Genomic DNA, 24,061 nt, shown 5'->3' with positions numbered 1-24,061 from the left:
GAGTAGCATTCTGATTTTGCTCTATATGGCTTTATTATGTGATCTTTATATGAGATGTTAAATTAATGAAATAAATGTTATAAGCGAACAATAGTTTTATTCCATAGTCTCTTCACTGAGTAGCAGGAGCAACTAAATAGTGACTTAATTGTCCTAGCGTGATTGGCAAAGATGCAGAGCAGCAGGAAGAAAGCCCCGGCGTTATGGAAGACTCTGTTCAGAGCATTTGAAAGAAAGCAGCTGCTGCCGGAGCTCGTGCAAGATGCCGGAGGAGCTGGGGACGGCCAGCGCCGGTGTCGGTGTCGGGGCCGCGCTGCAGGGCAGGAGGTTTGGGCTGTCGCCCGCGGCGGAGCTGCCTTGCGCTTCCCGGGAGGAGTGGCTTGCAGTCCTGGACACTTGTTCCGCCGCTCGCAGCTACTGCTGCTTCCCAGCCTGCCTGTCGCTTTTCCCAATCCGTGTTTGCTTTGCATGACATTTATACTTCGCTGAGTATATAAGGCAACAAAGCGAGGAGGTAAATGTGCGACTAGCCTGCAAAATGGCATTTGGGAAGAAAAGCCTGCTGCTGTGCTTGATCGTCACCGCCGGCGTCACAGCTCTTGTCGTTACTGGTAAGCTTCAAAAATGTTTTTCACTGTTGTCTTGTGTAAGGAGATAGGACGTGCACAAGCTGCTCTCTCTAGGGAATTCCAGTGTTTTTGGAGGACCAGGGTACTTGATATTGCTGTACAGGTGTGTTGGAGAGCAGGTAACCTTTTCGGTGACCTATTTTCAGACATTTGCCTTACTTGCCTTTTTCACAAATAGTGAAATCAAATCCCTGCCTCCAAATCCAGTCTGCTGAGTCAAAGACCAACACGTCACAGTTTTAATTTGGTGGTGAGAACTTTCGTGCTGATTTTGCAACGCATCTTACCTAAATGTAAAAAAAAAAAAAAAAAAAAAAAAAAGAAATGTATGCTGTGCTGTTTTCAGGAATATTGGATGTTTTTAGCTCTGCTATCGTGATTCTCAAATGTAGTTAGTGTATTCAAGGGTCTTTTTCTTAAGAAAGAATAATTCCTTTTCTTAGAGCAATCTACTGAAGTTTAAATAATAACTTAAGTCCAAAGGATTAAGGGCTATATGTAGTTATCTGTGCGTGTGGCTATTAAGATAAAATGGATCATATACACGTGAGGGGCTTTACGTACAAAAACAATCAGAATGAAGGCTGAAATGTTGGTTGTTCTGGTTCATGTACTTGTTGAAGCCTTATGTATGAAAATGAATTTTTTAAGCAAACAAAATGTGCATTTTTAAGTAGCTAAAGCTCTTAGAAATGTGTCAATTGCTTGTAAACGCTTACAAAATCAGTCCTGATTTTGTGCACGTAGGTCAAAACACAGAGCAACCAGAAGTGGTGACGAAATATGGGAGAATCCGAGGGAACCGAGTCAGAGTAAATGCAGCCCAGAGGAGTGTCGATGTCTTTTTGGGACTTCCCTTTGCTAAGCCTCCGGTTGGACCACTGAGGTTTTCCGAACCCCAGGCACCTGAGCCGTGGGAAGGTGTCAGAAATGCCACTTCCTACCCGCCAGTGTAAGATAGTGACAAAACTACTGATCTTTATGATGACTTTATATTACATGCTGCTCCAGGGCCCTGATATACAGGGGAATGGAAAGGGACACTGAGAAATTTTATGATGCCGTCTCAATGCTACTTGCAATTGTTTTACAATTAATGCATTTTTTAAAATATCTTTATAAGAAGCTCTTCAAACAAAATGAAGTGCTATCTAATGGGTTTCAGCAATAAACTATTAAGGACAAGCACTTGGTGAATAATGTTGTGCTTTGGGGACATTCAACCATTACTTAGTAATTTTTATGAACCTTGTAAATTCTGATGCAAAAACCAAAAAGAGATGTGAAATGTTGGAATAAAATATAGGAAGAATGAACTGTCCAGTGAGTCGCATGCTCCACAGGATATGTGTGAAACACAGAGCACTTTTAGTCTATACCATAAGCATCTTACTGCAGTTGGTGCCCTTCATTAGCCTAAAAAATACACGTAGAAAAAAAATCCTATATAAGATGCAAAATAATTCATTTGTTTTTTCACTGAATTTCATCATGGTCATATCCTCTTGCAGGTAGATTTCTGCAATAAGTTGATTCATGCTAAGTTACAACTTGAAGTCACTGGAACAGGCTGCCCAGAGAGGTTGTGGAGTCTCCTTCTCTGGAGATCTTCCAAACCCGCTTGGACGCAGTCCTGTGCCACGTGCTCTGGGTGACCCTGCGTGTGCAGGGGTGTTGGACCACATGACCTCTAGAGGTGCCTTCCAACCTTAAGCATTCTATAATTCTATGAGTCTACCCTTTACTATGGTTGTATTTTACAGAGCCCATTAATGACTTGTCTGACTGGCAGTAAAAGAAAGAAAATGCATAAAAAAATAAAAAAAATATACTTTTTCTGTTGCCAACAGAAAAAGAGGGAATGTACTAGGGATCAATTACTGGTTTGCACTTTATAGAGAAAGTCAGTTGGAAGTTTTAGTTATTTTTATTGCTTGTTATTTCTTACTTATTCAGATGTCTACAGGATAAAGTACTAGGACAATATGATTCAGACTATATTGCTAATCGAAAAGAAAAAGTTCCTCTTGAAATGTCTGAAGACTGCTTATACCTAAATGTGTATTCACCCAGTGGTGCTGGAGAACAGGAGAAGCTGCCGGTAAGCAAAATCCCTATAAAATCTCAGAAAAACTTGATTGCCTTTGTACCTCATGGAACAAGTTAAGCTTTAAACTTCTAAACGATTCCCCAAGATTAAAATAACTTTGTTTGATTTAGAGGAAATCAAATGCTTGATTTCCTCTGAAAAGTCAGTGGACATGATTCAAACGTTTAATAAAACGAGTACCATTTTGTAAGTCTGCAGATCTCATATTCAAAAGAAATCTACCGTTTGTGAAATGCAGTCTGATTGCATTGTGAGTTGTGAGTGAAATGGCATAAAATATTCTATTTTGTTTTACATTTAGTTTGTTGAACAAGGACCTCTCATTTGTACCTGGTTGTTCGTTTATGTTTTTCTTTCTTTTTTAATATATTTTTTCTTTTCAGGTCCTTGTATGGATCCACGGAGGTGGATTAGTTTTGGGAGCAGCTTCGCCATATGATGGTTCAGCATTAGCAGCCTTTGACAATGTGGTAGTTGTAACGATTCAGTACAGATTAGGTATTCTTGGATATTTTAGGTAAGTGGTTCTATCCTAATCTTTGCTATGGGATTTCCAAAATTAAGTCCTAAAATAGATTAAAAACTAAAGATTTTTTAATTACACAGACAACATTTGAGAACAATACAAGAGTCTCAAGTCAAATTCAGAATCCGTTCTTGTTCGATAGCTGGACTTATCTCAGCCCTTCCTGAGCCACTTCTTGTTCAGTTGTGTAGAGAGGTTCTTTGGCAGCTCATTTCTTTTACCACAGATTGTATTTATCTCTACTTTTTCTTTCATCAAGCATTTAAATAATTGATCCCCTCCCTTTTTTTTTTTTTTTTTTTTTTCTTCAGCACTGGTGATGAGCATGCCCAGGGGAACTGGGGTTATTTGGATCAAGTAGCAGCTCTTCGATGGATTCAGGAAAATATCATCAAATTTGGAGGAAATCCAGCATCCGTCACTATTGCTGGAGAATCTGCAGGAGGGATCAGTGTTTCTGCTCTTGTAAGTTCATAGAAACCATTAATTGTAATCACTCTAAAAAAAATACAGAAAACGAGCATGAATGGTATGCAAGAATATATGCAAGAAATATCAGGAAGAGAGAAGTGATGGTTTTGCAATAGATTTATATTGTATTGTCTTAGAGACCACTTCAGCCTATAAGACAATGTGACATAAAAGCACCTTCTGGCTGATGAAAATGCTCTATACCCAAATCTTCTTGTTCAGATCCAAAGTGTTGTTTCTCATCTACTAGTCTGAATTCTGTGGGGTTTTGAGGCTTTTTTTTTTTCCAAGAACTGTAAAACCAAAATTTATCCTTGTGAGAAAAGTGCTTTTAGAGGATGCCCTCTTGCCCATTTCCTTCATGTTGACAGTCACTCATGCAGTTACTCAAATTGAATAATTGTGATAATGTCTGAACCAGATGTGCATTTTGAGACCCAGTGTTGATGTAAAATCTGTAATCAGTACTGAGCACATTTGAGGTGCAGTTAAGATTAAGAGGCTCCTGTTCAAATTCTCACACTTTGATAGAAGATGCACAGTGAAACCGTGTTTCCGTGATCCATGTGTGTTAGCAGCAATTCCTCTCTGCTAACCTCCTGCCCTCTGGCAAATAGTGTGGCTGTGCTGCAGTACAGTTATAAGCAACTACCTGGGACGCCGTCATTTTCAATCCTTATCTAGCTCACAGTGTAGTTCCATAAAATCTTGGAAACAGGCTGCTGTGGGAGAGAAAAGGACAGGCATGAACTCTTGAATGTGGTTGTTGCCACATTCCTTTGCATAACTGATCAAGGACCCAAGTCTACAGAACGTTTATTCTTGTGACATTTGTTTTCAAGATGCCTTAAGAAGTAGTTTCTGATATTCTAAGTTAGTGTTCTGCCATACTTGAAATGTTTGTACGGTGCTTGTCATTCTTGAAATGCCCTTTCTTGTTTCTCAGGTCCTCTCTCCTCTGGCAAGGGGCTTGTTCCACAAGGCCATCTCAGAGAGCGGTACCGCGATCAGGAGTTTCTTCACAGACAATCCTGAGCAGCAAGCACATGTGGGTACTTTGTGGTATTTTAACATACGCTCCAAATCATTTTGCAGGTTATGTACTGTTTATTGAAAAGCTAGGTCATTTTCCTCTGAAACCACAGCCACAGGCACTAAAGACAGCATTTCTATGTGCAGATAAGAAGTACATGTTTAAAGATCTTTTGCTTTTGGTATACCCAGATATCCACAATGCCTAAGAGAAAGCCGGAGAGTAAGCAAGTAGAGAAAGAAGGCAGGGAAAAGGCACCAAGTGCAATGAACTTCATTCCATGGTGCTCAGGAAAAGGTGAACACAAATGTTTGGGTGAAGCATCGCGGCAGGCTGCAAATATTTTTCATCCTCCCCCTGTTTGATTTCTGTCATACTCAAAGAAGCCAAATGTTCCATTTTCTTCAAATTCAGTTCATGATCGAGTATACAAAAGAGGAGCTCATTTTAACCTTGCTGTCTCCACCTATAAGAAACAGCTTTCAGGAATCTAGATTTGCTAATTTAGAATATACTAAAAAAAAAAGGGAATGCTCTACCGATCTCTGTTGCTGTAATGACAACTGAGAAATTACACTTTTCTGCCCCAATAAGCCTGTGCATCATTAAGAAGCTGTAAAGTGCTCTCTGTTACCATCTGTGTGGCTGTGTTCTGAGTCAGGGCACTAAGTCCTATATGTTCTCCTGTCTTCTCTGCCAGCATACAGTTTGCAAGGGTGACACACCTTGTCCTTTATCAGAATATTTTAGAGGAGTGTGTTGTGGTGTTTGTGCTCGACCCACAGTGTGAAGGGTTATGAAGGCTGCTCTGTCCTTGCCTCCGCATTTGGAACAAGTCTGGCTCTGATGAGAAGTCCTTGCTGAGAAGTTTAGATGCCTGTGTCCCCACCACCCCCACCTCCTTCCTGGAGTCCAGAGTCAGTGACAATGGAAGCCTTCTGCAAGAGGGATAATGATAAGGACAATTATTAGAGTATGGATTATCAGTGAAAATAAGTGAAGAAATGACCGTACTGTTTGTTTTTATTGCTTGCAGAGAATTGCTACAGTAGCTGGTTGCCCGACATCCAGTTCAGCTGCAATGGTTCAGTGCCTGAGAAAAAAAACAGAAGAAGAGATGGAACAAATAACTCTACAGATGGTAGATGAAATTCTGGTCAAAGTTATCATAAATGCTCTCTGTTTGTTGTAACAGCAGGGGAACTTGAAGTGAATGTAACCTCTTCTTGAACTTTTGCAGGAATTCACAACGCTGAGGCTATGCCGTACCTCATTTGAAAAATGTGATCAGGTTACTTCCCACCTTTTCTATATGGGCTTTGAGCTACTTGTGTTTTGGTGTCGCGCTCTAACAGGGAAAGAATAAGGGTGTGTGAAATGTCACAGTTTCACCTAGAAAACCTATATACACGTTTCATGTCTATTCAAAATATAATTTTAATTCATTATTCATTCATTGAACTTTTCTTTCTTTCTCAGACTCCCTTGTTCATCAGTGCATCTGTGGATGGTGTATTTTTTCCTAAGAGTCCTCAGCAATTGCTATCTGAAAAAGCAATTAATGCAGTCCCATATATAATAGGAGTAAATAACTGGGAGTTTGGATGGATCATTCCTATAGTAAGAGACTTATACTGGTTCTCCTTTTATATAATTTTGTTAATATAAGACTTCCTATTCCATATATATCCTTTCTATCATGCAGTTTATGAAATTTCCTGATATCACCGAAGGTGTGGACAGAGATGAAGCACGTCACATTTTACAGAGCTCCTTACATTTTTTTCCAACAGTAAGAGATTATTTCAATAATTATCTAGTGCTGCTTCTTGACTGGGCTGGTGCTGTTTGTACTCCTGGAGTGGTGTATTTTAGAGGTAAACTTTGTGGTGTGTGACAGCTTCCTACTGTGGAGCCTTAATTCTCAAATGAGCAGCCAACACGGTTGTAGGGTACGGCGGTCGGAAGAATAGGGGAGATGGGCACCTGCCTGTATAATATTTCAGAAAAACTAAAGGAAGCAACAGAATAGAGGAGATTCTCTTATTAGAGAACAAAAAAGGCAGCAGGATATGTAGGAATAAAGGTTGGTGTGGCCAGGGATGAAAACTGTGGTCTGATTGCTTGATGCATAAAGGATTTTTCTGAGGCCAACCAATATGGGAGGCGATGTTAAGGCTATGGGCTACGGGGCGTGCCTCCACACACAGGTGCCCTATATAAGTTCGGATGTGGTCACAGGTGCCCTATATAACTTTGGATGTGTTTGCAATAAGTGCCAAGTGCTGCATCCACCATAGTGGTGTGTGTGCTCATTTGGCCCGGGTTCCCGGGTGGTGGAACCTGTGCCTGCTTGATGCGTTGAGGCAATTGAAGCCGAAAGGCAGCACACGGTTCTAATTTCTACGTCCCTAGCAAGTGATTAACACAGAAAATATGCTCTAAATTTAGTCATTGCCCTCCTAAATGCTCCATCTTTTATAAAAGGAGTTATGCAGAAATCCAGGAGTGATTCTCATACCTACAGGTAGGTCTTTTGTGACACTTTAGATACCGTGTATCCTTTCCAATATCCCTGGATATTTTCCAGCGCATCTACACGGTCCTGGCAGGCAGGACACAAGACGTAGAGAACACACAGGCCTTTGTGAAGCAGCAGCTGGAGATTAGCAAGGATGCCTTGAGATGTTGAAAATGGCACTGAGAAATCTAGGCTTAGGCATCTCTATTTTTGGCTCCTGTAACGTGAAAAGGTCTTAGCTTTCTGCTCCTCGATGCCATCTTGAAACTAGTGAATATGGGAAAATCCAGATAATAGGCTGTATTTGCCTTGCCTGTACATGGAGCAGATCATTCAGAGCCACAACTATCAGAGATAAGTTTGGGACAGTAGAGTCCACGTTTACTCCAAAAGGGATTAAACGGTGGTCATCGATAATAATAATGGAATTTTATGGAATCTGTCTTTTTTTATGTTGGTTATTTCCACAGAAGGGAGTATTGACTACCCTAAGTAGCATCACTGAGTGGTATCTATCTTAACATGCTGGAGGGGCTTCTTCGTAATGTTGCCCATCTCTTCCCCTGAGAGAATATCTGGGAATTGTGTGATTCCCAGTTCTGAGCTCTGAGCTTTTTCCCCACAGCGCACCTGGGGATTTTCTCTGAAAAGAAGGTAGTGTTAGTGCTGCTATTCATTGTTATGTCCATCACGACTGAAGGAGCTAACTTTTCTGTTCGCTTCAGGATGCTACTCATGATGCCGTAGATGTGATCTACAAGGAATACATAGGGGATATTGAGGACCGCGCTAAGGTGCGAAATGGGCTTCTAGATGCGCTGGGAGATGCTTTCTTTGTTTTTTCAGCCATTGAAGTAGCGAGATACCACAGAGGTGAGTGTATTTCAGCATCTGTTTGAGGAAATGCACAATTCCATCCAAGGGTGGGTGTGGAAATAGTACGTATCATGCTTCATTATCAAAGCAACATATTTGGTTTTATTGTGATAATGTTATTGTGTGAAATAGTGATGAAACTTTATTATCTTTAATAGCATTTTTTTTCAGCAGCAGCAGTAGTAGCACTCTTCTTTTCATTTTCCTGTAGATGCTGGCCACCCAGTCTACTTTTATGAATTTCAGCATCGATCCAGTTCCTTTATAGGTGTTAGACCGGAGTTTGTAAAAGCAGACCATGGAGATGAGATCGCCTTTGTCTTTGGAAAGCCGTTTTTAGCAGGTGATGTATCTGTGCTTGCTGAAGAATTCTTTTTTTAAGGCATCTTTATTAGGGGTGCTTTTACTTTCTTGAGTGCTTTTGGAATAGAATTTCCTTTCAGAAATATAAAAATAAAAATATCAGTTTTCCATGTTTTATTGTCCCTTCTTAAGAAGTAGTTCCTTTTCATGAAATCCTTCATTTGCAGCTATGTCCTAGAGTCTCAACCTCCCATAGCTCAGAGTAGCAAGTAGAACTGATTATAGTTTATTGGAATTAAGTGCGTTATTACTTGTTTTCTAATGCTGCAATTTCATCTCTTACTTTTCAGGAAATGCTACAGAAGAAGAAAATAAGCTTAGTCGAACGGTTATGAGATACTGGACTAACTTTGCTAGAAATGGGTGAGGATCACAGTGCTAATTACAGCTCCAGTTTTACCTGTGCTGCCTGAAACACAACAACCATACTTACATGGTGGTTCCACAAATTCTGCAGAATATAAGATAAATATTGAAAATTGTCCATATTCCTAACAACTCCAAGAAAAACTTTTGAAATGAACCTGACTACCAACAAAAGAAAAAAAAAATCCAAGTTCTATTACTCCATCTGCAGTGGAGTTTGAGTTCCAAAACTCTAATGGCAGTTATTAAATTTTGCTATTCCACCAATGAGCATTTTAATAGAAACATCTAAATATTCAGCTATGAAAATCACATAATCTGGGCTCCTGTTGGTTTTCTGAAACAGAGCCTGAGCAGTCAGAGAACAACTGACAGGCTAATAGCTAACTTTTCATTATGCTCTTTCCAGAAATCCTAACGGAGAAGGCTTGGAGCACTGGCCTCAGTATGATGTGGATGAGAGATACCTGGAAATAGACCTAACGCAAAAGGAAGCGAGGAAATTGAAAGAACACAAAATGGAGTTTTGGGCACAGAACACAAAAAAAACCACAAAAAGGAAAACAGAACACACAGATTTATAAGTGTGTCAGGAGATGTGATTTGCTTTTAAAACTCGAGGCAAAGCCAAACCAAATCAGTCTGTCAGAATGCAGAATTTAATAGTGAGTTGGAAAGTGAATATTATGTAATTTGGTGTCATGATCACAGTGGTAGGAGAGAATCACGGGAAATCTGGAATGTTCCTGAGACGAAAAAATCAGTATGTAATGAAGTGGGGGAACACTTCAAAACTTCAGAATCCTGAAATGTGCTATATTGGTAATGTCTATTTACGATGGAGTAAAAATGTCTACATACAGAAGGTCACAGTTGTTTGATATTTCCTCGGGTGGTTCTAGCACACGTGCAGTCTCAAAATACCTGAAGTTGCATTTCCTGTTTACTGAAACCGATGGCCCATTTGGAGAGCTGCATACAACCAACATCACGCAAGGAAGAGCTGCTCTTTGACCCTTCCGTCTGACACACCTTGGTTAAATTACACCCAGCAAGTGAAAACTGCGCTCCGTTTATTTCTTCACCCTAAAGGTTTCAGATCTAAGTTTTCCTACTTTCTGTGGCAAGACGTGAGTCTGGAGGTTCTGAAGCTTTCATGGCCTGTTCTGTGGCGTGATTTTGTGTTCTTCTGTCCTTCCTGGCAAAGAATCCATGATTCACGGGGCAGGGAAGGACGCTCTGCTGAGAAGGCAGCCGCACACCCAGAGTGAGCGGAGGGGAAAGCATGGGGTTGTTCACCAGTCACTGTTTGCTCCGTGGCGGTGTCCCTGGGCTGGGCATGGGAGGGAAGCTGATGTGAAAAGTGTTGCACGGGCACGTAAAGAATTACGGGGTCAAACAGGGCTCCTGTAGCGTTAGCCAGTTCCCAGCCTGGAGTGTTTTGGCCTACATGTTGTGACAAAGTCAGCGTTAGTGGTTAATCCCTGTATTTTGTGTGGATCTTGGTGTCTTTTGTCGAGTCAGTCTGCATTCTGCTGAGCTGTATTTGGGCAGAAGAGGAACTTGTTTGTAATTTCAACTGCAATTAAAATATGATCATATCCACCATCTCCAAAAGCTGCAGCCTAATCTACTTAAGAAACATAACATTACAGCGTTCTCATATATTCTCATAACGTAACATTCTCATTCTTCCATTCCTCTAATCTTATCAGATTTTTGCCCTCTCTGCTCTCCCGCTAACATAAAATCGTTTATCTTCTTGACCCTTTATTTGCTACACAACGTACATAGTCTCACTAGCAATGATACAGCAGCTTACGTAGTAGTCTGCCACTCATTTGCAACATGGGAAAACTCAGCTGAAGGCATTTGCCATTTCTTGTGTTTTATGAATTACACTTTTTTAAGAGTGCTCTCACACAGCTCTAAGCATGACTTTGCTTTACACACTGCTGAGCTATGCTTACTGTTTTTCAGTGCTTCCAGTTTTGCTTTGCTTTAAAATAATAGGTCTTTTTCTGCACGTTTCTCCAGAGCTTGCTTGTCCAGTATATGATGACTATGTAAAAAACTCACAGAACCCTGCGGAAATGTGAGATGTTTTTTCTTGAGGCATGAGGAGATGCAGTATTTGCTTTTCCATCCTTTGAAACAGCTAGATACCAGAGTTGAGTGACCAGTTCAGCTTTAGGAAAATACCTGAACTGAGCGCGTGAAGCAAAGGCTGAGAATGAAGCTCCTCAATGTTTCTGTTACCTTAACTGTTCAACATGTTTTCAGCCCATGTCTCCTTCTAGATGTCCTGAAGTTATCCTCGGAACAATGCGTGAGCTTCTGTCTTTGATGCATGTTAAAACTGCTGTCTTGTCCCAGCACCTGAAAGACCCCTGGCAGGGGTGAGGCACTGGTGAAGAATTTGAAGGATTCCTTCCCATTAATCTTTGAGAATACACAGTGTCCTCATAGCTCACATTTAGAGTTGTTAGGATGGTCATTTCACTCACATTATCATGGTAGCTCTTGTTTTAAGTATATAATTTTCAGTTATGTTATTACCAGAACGATTAATATTTTATTTGTCTATTAGATGCTGATAATCCCGTGAACTTTGATGAAGCGCAGCATGAACCAAGTTCAACTGAGCATACAAGGCCAATAGAAGCAGGGTATAGAGATAACACTGGATTTGTACTTTGAAAGCTCTCCTTGGCAAGCAATATCCTCATGATTGCTAAATCATTTGTGTACCCATTGTTGATATTTTCATCCATTTTGTGCTGAGTCCTCAGGAGCAATGAACGGGTTATAGATACTGTTAATAGGGCAAATCCTATAATTCCATTGTCAATGCATATAGATAAACAGTCATTATCCAAAAAAAAAAAAAAAAGGCAAATAAAAAAGAGCTCCCTCTGAAAAATATGATGCTGCAGTAGCAAAAACAATATTGTTGTGTGAAATTCAAAATCCACTGGGTTAAAATTCAGCTCTCCAGAATTTCAGTGATTCGGAATTCCTAATTCTCTGTGGTTGTCTGTCCTTTTCACATGAAATCTGCCAAGAGATATATGTATAAAAATAAATCTCACTTTCTTTTCTTCAAGATAATGGTATGGATCCATGGTGGCAATTTTATGTTTGGTGGGGCCTCTAGTTATGATGGTTTGGCACTTGCAGCCTATGATAACGTTGTGTTAGTAGTAATTCAGTACAGACTTGGACTACTTGGATTCTTTGGGTAAGCTGACCTGTTTCAAGTCTTACTTAGTGGTTCATGACTTGCTTAAAAGATGGATAGATTCCTTTTTAAATCAGCTGCACTTCAATGCTAGCTTTCCACTGCTACAGTGATTTAAATCTATGTAGTTCCCTAATACGGGGACATGGGAACATTGAGTCGGGTCCTGAAACTCAACTATTTACACTGTCATTTCATTAAAATCTGCTATTAAATGATGGGGCTTGTTTCATTCTACGCAGGGTGTTCCTTCTTGCCATCTCCTTCGATCACTGGTGTGTAAAGCAAAAATTCTTGCAATGTAGGGCTAGGAATCCATCTCTGTGTGGATAAACAAACTCTATTCAGAGCATTTGAAAGAAAGCAGCTGCTGCCGGAGCTCGTGCAAGATGCCGGAGGAGCTGGGGACGGCCAGCGCCGGTGTCGGTGTCGGGGCCGCGCTGCAGGGCAGGAGGTTTGGGCTGTCGCCCGCGGCGGAGCTGCCTTGCGCTTCCCGGGAGGAGTGGCTTGCAGTCCTGGACACTTGTTCCGCCGCTCGCAGCTACTGCTGCTTCCCAGCCTGCCTGTCGCTTTTCCCAATCCGTGTTTGCTTTGCATGACATTTATACTTCGCTGAGTATATAAGGCAACAAAGCGAGGAGGTAAATGTGTGACTAGCCTGCAAAATGGCATTTGGGAAGAAAAGCCTGCTGCTGTGCTTGATCGTCACCGCCGGCGTCACAGCTCTTGTCGTTACTGGTAAGCTTCAAAAATGTTTTTCACTGTTGCCTTGTGTAAGGAGATAGGACGTGCACAAGCTGCTCTCTCTAGGGAATTCCAGTGTTTTTGGAGGACCAGGGTACTTGATATTGCTGTACAGGTGTGTTGGAGAGCACGTAGCCTTTTCGGTGACCTATTTTCAGACAATTTGCCTTACTTGCCTTTTTCACAAATAGTGAAATCAAATCTCTACCTCCAAATCCAGTCTGCTGAGTCAAAGACCAACACGTCACAGTTTTAATTTGGTGGTGAGAACTTTCGTGCTCATTTTGAAACCCATCTTACCTAAATGTGAAAACATGAAAGAAAGAAAAAAGGTATGCTGTGCTGTTTTCAGGAATATTGGGATTATTTATTAGCTCTACTATCAAGATTCCCAAGTGTATTCTGTGTATTCAAGGGTCTTTTTCTTAAGAAAGAAGAATGTCTTTTCTTAGAGCAATTTAGAGAAGTCTAAGTAATAACTTAGGTCCAGAGGATTAAGAGCTATATGTAGTTATCTATGTGTGTGGCTATTAAGATAAAATGGATGATATACATGTGAGAGGTTTTACGTACAAAAACAATCAGAATGAAGGCTGAAATGTTGGTTGTTCTGATTCATGTACTTGTTGAAGCCTTATGTATGAAAATGAATTTTTTAAGCAAACAAAATGTGCATTTTTAAGTAGCTAAAGCTCTTAGAAATGTGTCAATTGCTTGTAAACGCTTACAAAATCAGTCCTGATTTTGTGCACGTAGGTCAAAACACAGAGCAACCAGAAGTGGTGACGAAATATGGGAGAATCCGAGGGAACCGAGTCAGAGTAAATGCAGCCCAGAGGAGTGTTGATGTCTTTTTGGGACTTCCCTTTGCTAAGCCTCCGGTTGGACCACTGAGGTTTTCCGAACCCCAGGCGCCTGAGCCGTGGGAAGGTGTCAGAAATGCCACTTCCTACCCGCCAGCGTAAGATAACGACAAAACTACTGATCTTTATGATGACTTTATGTTACATGCTGCTCCAGGGCCCTGATATACAGGGCAATGGAAAGGGACACTGAGAAATTTTATGATGCCGTCTCAATGCTACTTGCAATTGCTTTACAATGAATGCATTTTTAAAGATATCTTTATAAGATGCTCTTTAAAAAAAAACCAAAGTGCTATCTAATGGGTTTCAGCAATAAACTATTAAGGACAAGCACTTGGTGAATAATGTTGTGCTTTGGGGACATTCATCCATTACTTAGTCATTTTTATGAACCTTGTAAATTCAGAGCAAAAACAAAAATGAGCTGCGAAATGTTGGAATAAAGTTGGAAGAATGAACTGTCCAGTGACATCCATCCATCTTACTCCAGTGGTTGCCCATCATTAGCCTAAAACCTACATGTAGAATAAAAAAAAATCGTATATAAGATGCCAAATCATTCATTTAGTTTTTCAGTGAATTTCCTCATGGTCATATCCACTTGCAGGTAGATTTCTGCAATAAGTTGATTCATGCTAAGTTACAACTTGATGTCACTGTTCTAGTCTTCACTATGACTGTATTTTACAGAGCCCATTAATGACTTGTCTGACTGGCAGTAAAAGGAAGAAAAGGCATTAAAAATATATTTAAAAAAAATCCTTTTCTGTTGCCAGCAGAAAAATAGAGAATGTACTAGGGATCGATTACTGGTTTGTACTTTATAGAGGAAGTCAGTTGGAAGTTTTAGTTGTTTTTATTGCTTATTGTTTTTCACTTATTCAGGTGTCTACAGGATAAAGCAGAAGGACAATTTTTTTCAGACTATCTTACTAATCGAAAAGAAAAAATTCCTTTTGAAATGTCTGAAGACTGCTTGTACCTAAATGTGTATTCACCCAGTGGTGCTGGAGAACAGGAGAGGCTGCCAGTAAGCAAAATCTCTTTAAATTCTCGGACAAACTTGATTGCCTTGGTACCTCTTGGTACAAGTTAAGCTTTAAATTCTAAACGTTTCCCCAAGATTAAAATAACTTTGTTTGACTTAGAGGAAATCAAATGCTTGATTTCCTCTAGAAAGTCAGTATTCAAAGGTTTAATAAAATGAGTACCATTTTGTAAGTCTGCAGATCTCATATTCAAAAGAAATCTACCGTTTGTGAAATGCAGTCTGATTGCATTGTGAGTTGTGAGTGAAATGGCATAAAATATTCTATTTCGTTTTACATCTCCTTTGTTGAACAAGGACCTCTCAACTGTACTTTTTGTTCATTTGTTTTTCATTCTTTTTTTTTTTAATATACTTTTCTTTTTCAGGTCTTTGTATGGATCCATGAAGGTGGATTCCGTTCGGGAGCAGCTTCGTCATATGATGGTTCAGCATTAGCAGCCTTTGACAATGTGGTAGTTGTAACGATTCAGTACAGATTAGGTATTCTTGGATATTTTAGGTAAGTGGTTCTATCCTAATCTTTGCTATGGGATTTCCAAAATTAAGTCCTAAAATAGATTAAAAACTAAAGATTTTTTAATTACACAGACAACCTTTGAGAACAACACAACAGCCTCAAGTCAAATTCAGAATCCATTCTTGTTTGATACCTGGGCTTATCTCAGCCCTTCCTGAGCCACTTCTTGTTCAGTTGTGTAGAGAGGTTCTTTGGCAGCTCATTTCTTTTACCACAGATTGTATTTATCTCTACTTTTTCTTTCATCAAGCATTTAAGTAAATGCTCCGCTCCCTTTTTTTTTTTCTTTTTTCCTCCAGCACTGGTGATGAGCATGCCCAGGGGAACTGGGGTTATTTGGATCAAGTAGCAGCTCTTCGATGGATTCAGGAAAATATCATCAAATTTGGAGGAAATCCAGCATCCGTCACTATTGCTGGAGAATCTGCAGGAGGGATCAGTGTTTCTGCTCTTGTAAGTTCACAGAAACCATTAGTTTTAATCACTCTAAAAAAAAAAGAAAAAAAATACCATTCATGCTTATTTTTAGTATCTGCAAGAAAAGTCAGGAAGAGAGAAGTAACGATTTTGTAATAGATTTATATTGTAAAGTCTTAGAGACCGCTTCAGTCCATAAGACATTGTGATATAAAAGCACCTTCTGGCTGATGAAAATGCTCTATACCCAAATCTTCTTGTTCAGATCCAAAGTGTTGTTTCTCATCTACTAGTCTGAATTCTGTGGGGTTTTGAGGCTGTTTTTTTTTTCCAAGAACTGTAAAACCAAAATTTATCCTTGTGAGAAAAGTGCTTTTAGAGGATGCCCTCTTGCCCATTTCCTGCATGTTGACAGTCACTCATGTGGTTACTCAAATTGAATAATTGTGATAATGTCTGAACCAGATGTGCATTTTGAGACCCAATGTTGATGTAAAATTTGTAATCAGTACTGAGCACATTTGAGGTGCAGTTAAGATTAAGAGGCTCCTGTTCAAATTCTCACACTTTGATAGAAGATGCACAGTGAAACCGTGTTTCCGTGATCCATGTGTGTTAGCAGTAACTCCTCTTTGCTAACCTCCTGCCCTCTGGTAAATAGTGTGGCTGTGCTGCAGTACAGTTATAAGCAACTACCTGGGACGCCGTCATTTTCAATCCTTATCTAGCTCACAGTGTAGTTCCATAAAATCTTGGAAACAGGCTGCTGTGGGAGAGAAAAGGACAGGCATGGACTCTTGAATGTGTTTGTTGCCACATTCGTTTGCATAACTGATCAAGGACCAAAGTCTACAGAACGTTTATTCTTGTGACATTTGTTTTCAAGATGCCTTAAGAAGTAGTTTCTGATATTCTAAGTTAGTGTTCTGCCATACTTGAAATGTTTGTACGGTGCTTGTCATTCTTGAAATGCCCTTTCTTGTTTCTCAGGTCCTCTCTCCTCTGGCAAGGGGCTTGTTCCACAAGGCCATCTCAGAGAGCGGTGCCGCTGTCAAGAGTTTCTTCACAGACAATCCTGAGCAGCAAGCACATGTGGGTGCTTTGTGGTATTTTAACATACGCTCCAAATCATTTTGCAGGTTATGTACTGTTTATTGAAAAGCTAGGTCATTTTCCTCTGAAACCACAGCCACAGGCACTAAAGACAGCATTTCTATGTGCAGATAAGAAGTACATGTTTAAAGATCTTTTGCTTTTGGTATACCCAGATATCCACAATGCCTAAGAGAAAGCCAAAGAGTAAGCAAGTAGAGAAAGAAGGCAGGGAAAAGGCACCAAGTGCAATGAACTTCATTCCATGGTGTTCAGGAAAAGGTGAACACAAATGTTTGGGTGAAACATCGCGGCAGGCTGCAAATATTTTTCATCCTCCCCCTGTTTGATTTCTGTCATACTCAAAGAAGCCAAATGTTCCGTTTTCTTCAAATTCAGTCTATGAATGAGTATACAAAAGAAGAGCTCATTTCAACCTTGCTGTCTCAACCTATAAGAAACTACTTTCAGGAATCTAGATTTGCTAATCTAGAATATACTAAAAAAAAAAAAGGCAATGCTCTACTGATCTCTGTCACTGTAATGACAACTGAGAAATTACATTTTTCCACCCTAAAATACCTGTGCATCATTAAGAAGCTGTAAAGTGCTCTCTGTTACCATCTGTGTGGCTGTGTTCTGAGTCAGGGCACTAGGTCCTATATGTTCTCCTGCCTTCTCTGCCAGCATACAGTTTGCAAGGGTGACACACCTTGTCCTTTATCAGAATATTTTAGAGGAGTGTGTTGTGGTGTTTGTGCTCGACCCACAGTGTGAAGGGTTATGAAGGCTGCTCTGTCCTTGCCTCTGCAGTTGGAACAAGTCTGGCTCTGATGAGAAGTCCTTGCTGAGAAGTTTAGATGCCTGTGTCCCCACCACCCCCACCTCCTTCCTGGAGTCCCAGAGTCAGAGGCAATCAAAGCCTTCTGCAAGAGTAATAATGATAAGGATAATTATTAGAGTATGGATTATCAGTGAAAATCAATGAAAACAGTGACTGTACTGTTTGTTTTTATTGCTTGCAGACAGTTGCTGCGGTAGCTGGTTGCCCGACATCCAGTTCAGCTGTAATGGTTCAGTGCTTGAGAAAAAAAACAGAAGAAGAGATGGAACAAATAACTCTAAAGATGGTAGATGAAATTCTGGTCTGCGTTTAATTGTCACGTCATGATCACGGGCCTGGAACATCTGCTCTGTGAGGAAAGCTTGGAAGAGCTGGGCCTCTTCAGCCTGGACAAGAGAAGGCTGAGAGGGGATCTAATCAGTGTCTATAAGTACTCAAGGAAGGCAGTGAGGAGGATGGTGCTGGCCTATTTTCAGTGGTGGCCACCAACAGAACTAGAGGAAATGGCCAGAAACTAACGCATCAAAAGTTCCACAGGAACTTAAGGAAAAGCTTTTTAACAGTGAGGGTGACAGAGCACTGGAACAGGCTGCCCAGAGAGGTTGTGGAGTCTCCTTCTCTGGAGGTCTTGAGAACCCACTTGGACACAGTCCTGTGCCACGTGCTCTAGGTGACCCTGCAGGGGGTTGGACTAGATGACCTCTGGAGGTCCCTTCCAACCTTGAGCATTCTATGATTCACATGTTACTGTCAAAGTTATTAAAAATGCTCCCTGTTTGTTGTAACACTAGGGGAGCTTTAAGTGAACCTAACATCTTATTGAACTTTTGCAGGAATTCACAACACAGAGGCTATGCTGTACCTCATTTGAAAAATCTGGACATTTTTTTTCTACAATGTCTTTTTCTATATGGGCTTTGAGCTATTTGTGTTTTGGTGTCATGCTGTAACAGGGAAAGACTAAGGGTGTCACAATTTTGCCTAGGGAACCTATATATTTAATACCGTATGTATGAGGTCTAATCCAAAATTTCAAGTACTGACGTCCTAGTTCCTTTGCAGTCTGGACACAGAAATTTTTCCCCTATTGATCCATACATTCATAATAGGATTGAACTAAATAAGAAGAAACATAAAATGAGCAACACCACCTACATTTCATGTCTATTCAAAATATAATATTAATTTTAATGGTATTCATTCATTGAACTTTTCTCTCTTTTTCAGACTCCCTTGTTCATCAGTGCAACAGTGGATGGCGTATTTTTTCCTAAGAGTCCCCAGCAATTGCTATCTGAAAAAGCAACTAGTGCAGTCCCATATATAATAGGAGTAAATAACTGTGAGTTTGGATGGATCCTTCCTAAAGTAAGAGATTTTGAGTAGTTCTCCTTGTATGTAATATTGTTAATATAGGACTTCCTTTCCAAATATATCCTTTCTATTGTGCAGGCAATGAAACTTCCTGGTATTACCGAAGGTATGGACAGAGATGAAGCACGTCACATTTTACAGAGCGTCTTACAATTGTCTTCAATAGTAAGAGATTATTTCAGTAATTATCTAGTGCTGCTTCTTGACTGGGCTGGTGCTGTTTGTAATCCTGGAGTGGTGTATTTTAGAGGTAAACGTTGTGGTGTGTGACAGCTTCTTATTATGGAGCCTTAATACTCAAATGAGCAGCCAACACGGTTCTAATTTCTACGTCCCTAGCAAGTGATTAACACAGAAAATATGCTCTAAATTTAGTTATTGCCCTCCTAAATGCTCCATCTTTTATAAAAGGAGTTATGCAGAAATCCAGGAGTGATTCTCATACCTACAGGTAGGTCTCTTGTGACACTTTAGATACCTTGTATCCTTTCCAATATCCCTGGATATTTTCCAGTGCATCTACACGGTCCTGGCAGGCAGGACACAAGACGTAGAGAACACACAGGCCTTTGTGAAGCAGCAGCTGGAGATTAGCAAGGATACCTTGAGATGTTGAAAATGGCACTGAGAAATCTAGGCTTAGGCATCTCTATTTTTGGCTCCTGTAACGTGAAAAGGTCTTAGCTTTCTGCTTTCTGGATGCCATCCTGAAACTAGTGAATATAGGAAAATCCAGAAAATAGGATGTATTTGCCTTGCCTGTACATGGAGCAGATCATTCAGAGCCACAACTATCAGAGATAAGCTTGGGACAGTAGAGTCCACATTTGTTCCAAAAGGGATTAAACGGTGGTCATCGATAATAATAATGGAATTTTATGGAATCTATTAGGGTTTCTTTTATGTTGGTTATTTCCACAGAAGGGAGTATTGACTACCCTAACTAGCATCGCTGAGTGGTATCTGTCTAAACATGCTGGAGGGGCTTCTTTGTAATGTTGCCCATCTCTTCCCCTGCGAGAATATCTGGGAATTGTGTGATTCCCAGTTCTGAGCTCTGAGCTTTTTCCCCACAGCACACCTGGGGATTTTCTCTGAAAAGAAGGTAGTGCTAATGGTGCTAATCCTTTTTATGTCCATCACCACTGAAGGAAATATCTTTTCTGTTCCTTTTAGGATGTTACTAGTGATACCATTGATGTGATCTACAAGGAATACATAGGGGATATTGAGGACCGCGCTAAGGTGCGAAATGGGCTTCTAGATGCGGTGGGAGACGTTTTGGCTGTTTTTTCATCCATTGAATCAGCCAGATACCACAGAGGTGAGTCTATTTCAGCATCTGTTTGAGGAAATGCACAATGGTGGGTTTGGAAATAGTACATATAATGCTTCGTTATCAAAAGAACAGATTTGCTTTAATAGTATCCAAATAGCCCTTGATGAAACTTTGTCGCCTTTAATAGCAGATATTTTTCAGCAGCAGCAGTAGTAGCACTCTTTTTATTTTCCTTTAGATGCTGGCCACCCAGTCTACTTTTATGAATTTCAGCATCGATCCAGTTCCTTTATAGGCGTTAGACCAGAGTTTGTAAAAGCAGACCATGGAGATGAGATCGCCTTTGTCTTTGGAAAGCCGTTTTTAGCAGGTGATGTATCTGTGCTTGCTAAAGAATTCTTTTTTTAAGGCATCTTTATTAGGGGTGCTTTTACTTTCTTGAGTGCTTTTGGAATAGAATTTCCTTTCAGAAATATAAAAATAAAAATATCAGTTTTCCATGTTTTATCGTCCCTTTTTAAGAAGTAGTTCCTTTTCATGAAATCCTTCATTTGCAGCTATGTCCTAGAGTCTCAACCTCCCATAGCTCAGAGTAGCAAGTAGAACTGATTATAGTTTATTGGAATTAAGTGCTTTATTACTTGTTTTCTAATGCTGCAATTTCATCTCTTACTTTTCAGGAAATGCTACAGAAGAAGAAAATAAGCTTAGTCGAACGGTTATGAGATACTGGACTAACTTTGCTAGAAATGGGTGAGAATCACAGTGCTAATTACAGCTCCAGTTTTACCTGTGCTGTCTGAAACACGACAACCATACTTACATAGTGGTTCTACAAATTCTGCAGAATATAAGATAAATATGGAAAATTGTTCATATTCCTAACAACTCCAAGAAAAACTTTTGAAATGAACCTGACTACCAACAACAGAAAAAAATATCCAAGTTCTATTACTCCATCTGCAATGGAGTTTGAGTTCCAAAACTCTAATGGCAGTTATTAAATTTTGCTATTCCACCAATGAGCATTTTAATAGGAACATTTAAATATTCAGCTATGAAAATCACATAATCTGGGCTCCTGTTGGTTTTCTGAAACAGAGCCTGAGCAGTCAGAGGACAACTGACAGGCTAATAGCTAACTTTTCATTATGCTCTTTCCAGAAATCCTAACGGAGAAGGCTTGGAGCACTGGCCTCAGTATGATGTGGATGAGAGATACCTGGAAATAGACCTAACGCAAAAGGAAGCGAGGAAATTGAAAGAACACAAAATGGAGTTTTGGGCACAGATGACAAAACAAACCACAGAAAGAAAAACAGAACACACAGATTTATAAGTCTATCAGGAGATGTGATTTGCTTTTAAAACTCGAGGCAAAGCCAAACCCAATCAGTCTGTCAGAATGCAGAATTTAATAGTGAGTTGGAAAGTGAATATTATGTAATTTGGTGTCATGATCCCAGTGGTAGGAGAGAATCACGGGAAATCTGGAATGTTCCTGAGACGAAAAAATCAGTATGTAATGAAGTGGGGGAACACTTCAAAACTTCAGAATCCTGAAATGTGCTATATTGGTAATGTCTATTTACGATGGAGTAAAAATGTCTACATACAGAAGGTCACAGTTGTTTGATATTTCCTCGGGTGGTTCTAGCACACGTGCAGTCTCAAAATACCTGAAGTTGCATTTCCTGTTTACTGAAACCGATGGCCCATTTGGAGAGCTGCATACAACCAACATCACGCAAGGAAGAGCTGCTCTTTGACCCTTCCGTCTGACACACCTTGGTTAAATTACACCCAGCAAGTGAAAACTGCGCTCCGTTTATTTCTTCACCCTAAAGGTTTCAGATCTAAGTTTTCCTACTTTCTGTGGCAAGACGTGAGTCTGGAGGTTCTCAAGTGTTCACGGCCTGTTCTGTGGCGTGATTTTGTGTTCTTCTGTCCTTCCTGGCAAAGAATCCATGATTCACGGGGCAGGGAAGGAAGCTCTGCTGAGAAGGCAGCCGCACACCCAGAGTGAGCGGAGGGGAAAGCATGGGGTTGTTCACCAGTCACTGTTTGCTCCGTGGCGGTGTCCCTGGGCTGGGCATGGGAGGGAAGCTGATGTGAAAAGTGTTGCACGGGCACGTAAAGAATTATGGGGTCAAACAGGGCTCCTGTAGTGGTAGCCAGTTCCCAGCCTGGAGTGTTTTGGCCTACACGTTGTGACAAAGTCAGCTTTAGTGGTTAATCCCTGTATTTTGTGTGGATCTTGGTGTCTTTTGTCGAGTCAGTCTGCATTCTGCTGAGCTGTATTTGGGCAGAAGAGGGACTTGTTTGTAATTTCAACTGCATTTAAAATATGATCATATCCAGCATCTCCAAAAGCTGCAGCCTAATCTACTTAAGAAACGTAACATTGTCACGTTCTCGTAACGTAACATTCTCATTCTTCCATCCCCCTAATTTTATCAGGTTTTTGCCCTCTCTGCTCTCCCGCTAGCATAAAATGGTTTATCTTCTTGACCCTTTATTTGCTACACAACGTACATAGTCTCGCTAGCAATGATATAGCAGATGACATAGTAGTCTGCCACTCATTTGCAACCTGGGAAAACTCAGCTGAAGGCATTTGCCATTTCTTGTGTTTTATGAATTACACGTTTCTAAGGGTGCTCTCACACAGCTCTAAGCATGACTTTGCTTTACACACTGATGAGCTATTTCATGCTAAGTCCATGCTTACTGTTTTTCAGTGATTCCAGTTTTGCTTTGCTTTAAAAAAAATAGGTCTTTTTCTGCACGTTTCTCCAGAGCTTGCTTGTCCAATATATGATGAGTATGTAAAAAACTCACAGAACCCTGCGGAAATGTGAGATGTTTTTTCTTGAGGCATGAGGAGATGCAGTATTTGCTTTTCCATCCTTTGAAACAGCTAGATACCAGAGTTGAGTGACCAGTTCAGCTTTAGGAAAATACCTGAACTGAGCACATGAAGCAAAGGCCGAGAATGAAGCTCCTCAATGTTTCTGTTACCATAACTCTTCAACATGTTTTCAGCCCATGTCTCCTTCAAGATGTCCTGAAGTTATCCTCGGAATATTGCATAAGCTTCTATCTTTGATGCATGTTAAAACTGCTGTCTTGTCCCAGCACCTGAAAGACCCCTGGCAGGGGTGAGGCACTGGTGAAGGATTTGAAGGATTCCTTCCCATTAATCTTTGAGAATACACAATGTCCTCATAGCTCACATTTAGAGTTGTTAGGATGGTCATTTCACTCACATTATCATGGTAGCTCTTGTTTTAAGTATATAATTTTCAGTTATGTTATTACCAGAAAGATTAATATTTTATTTGTCTACTAGATGCTGATAATCCCGTGAACTTTGATGAAGCTCAACATGAACCAAGTTCAACTGAGCATACAAGGCCAATAGAAGCAGGCTATAGAGATAACACTGGATTTGTACTTTGAAAGCTCTTCTTGGCAAGCAATATCCTCATGATTGCTAAATCATTTGTGTACCCATTGTTGGTATTTTCGTCCATTTTGTGCTGAGTCCTCAGGAGCAATGAACAGGTAATAGATACTGTTAATAGGGCAAATCCTATAATTGCATTGTCAATGCATATAGATAAACAGTCATTATCCAAAAAAAACAAAAGGCAAATAAAAAAGAGCTCCCTCTGAAAAATATGATGCTGCAGTACCAAAAACAATATTGTTATGTGAAATTCAAAGTCCACTGGGTTA

The 24,061-nt window shown here is 40.2% G+C and overlaps 2 protein-coding genes across 3 annotated transcripts; both read left to right on the top strand.

The window, feature by feature from the left end:
• The first annotated feature begins 532 nt into the window (after positions 1-532).
• LOC104576362 (fatty acyl-CoA hydrolase precursor, medium chain) lies at positions 533-9,597 on the top strand. Of its 2 annotated transcripts, XM_088530825.1 has the most exons (14): positions 533-611; positions 1,377-1,581; positions 2,586-2,730; positions 3,123-3,256; positions 3,577-3,730; positions 4,683-4,784; positions 5,806-5,910; positions 6,010-6,060; positions 6,249-6,389; positions 6,475-6,561; positions 8,016-8,163; positions 8,378-8,509; positions 8,820-8,892; positions 9,305-9,597. In XM_088530825.1, the coding sequence occupies exons 1-14, from the start codon at positions 539-541 to the stop codon at positions 9,477-9,479; spliced, it is 1,725 nt and encodes a 574-aa protein (XP_088386951.1). In that variant the 5' UTR covers positions 533-538; the 3' UTR covers positions 9,480-9,597. The 2 variants fall into 2 exon arrangements, with proteins under 2 accessions (XP_088386951.1, XP_088386952.1); XM_088530826.1 differs by lacking the exon at positions 6,010-6,060.
• A 3,021-nt stretch (positions 9,598-12,618) lies between these two features.
• On the top strand, positions 12,619-21,659 carry LOC148593459 (fatty acyl-CoA hydrolase precursor, medium chain-like). The gene is made up of 13 exons (XM_088530828.1): positions 12,619-12,874; positions 13,637-13,841; positions 14,632-14,776; positions 15,163-15,296; positions 15,614-15,767; positions 16,722-16,823; positions 17,849-17,953; positions 18,895-19,035; positions 19,120-19,206; positions 20,218-20,365; positions 20,559-20,690; positions 21,001-21,073; positions 21,485-21,659. Exons 1-13 carry the CDS (start codon positions 12,802-12,804, stop codon positions 21,657-21,659), a joined length of 1,674 nt encoding a protein of 557 aa, XP_088386954.1. The 5' UTR covers positions 12,619-12,801.
• The last annotated feature ends 2,402 nt before the right edge of the window (positions 21,660-24,061 follow it).

This window comes from Tinamus guttatus, unplaced genomic scaffold (genome assembly GCF_059628265.1).
Source record: "Tinamus guttatus ecotype Peru unplaced genomic scaffold, ASM5962826v1 Tinamus_guttatus_pri_ptg000389l, whole genome shotgun sequence".
NCBI classification, from domain to species: domain Eukaryota; kingdom Metazoa; phylum Chordata; class Aves; order Tinamiformes; family Tinamidae; genus Tinamus; species Tinamus guttatus.
The sequence above is the reverse complement of the archived record's forward strand: the minus strand, read 5'-3'. Positions and strand labels throughout refer to the sequence as shown.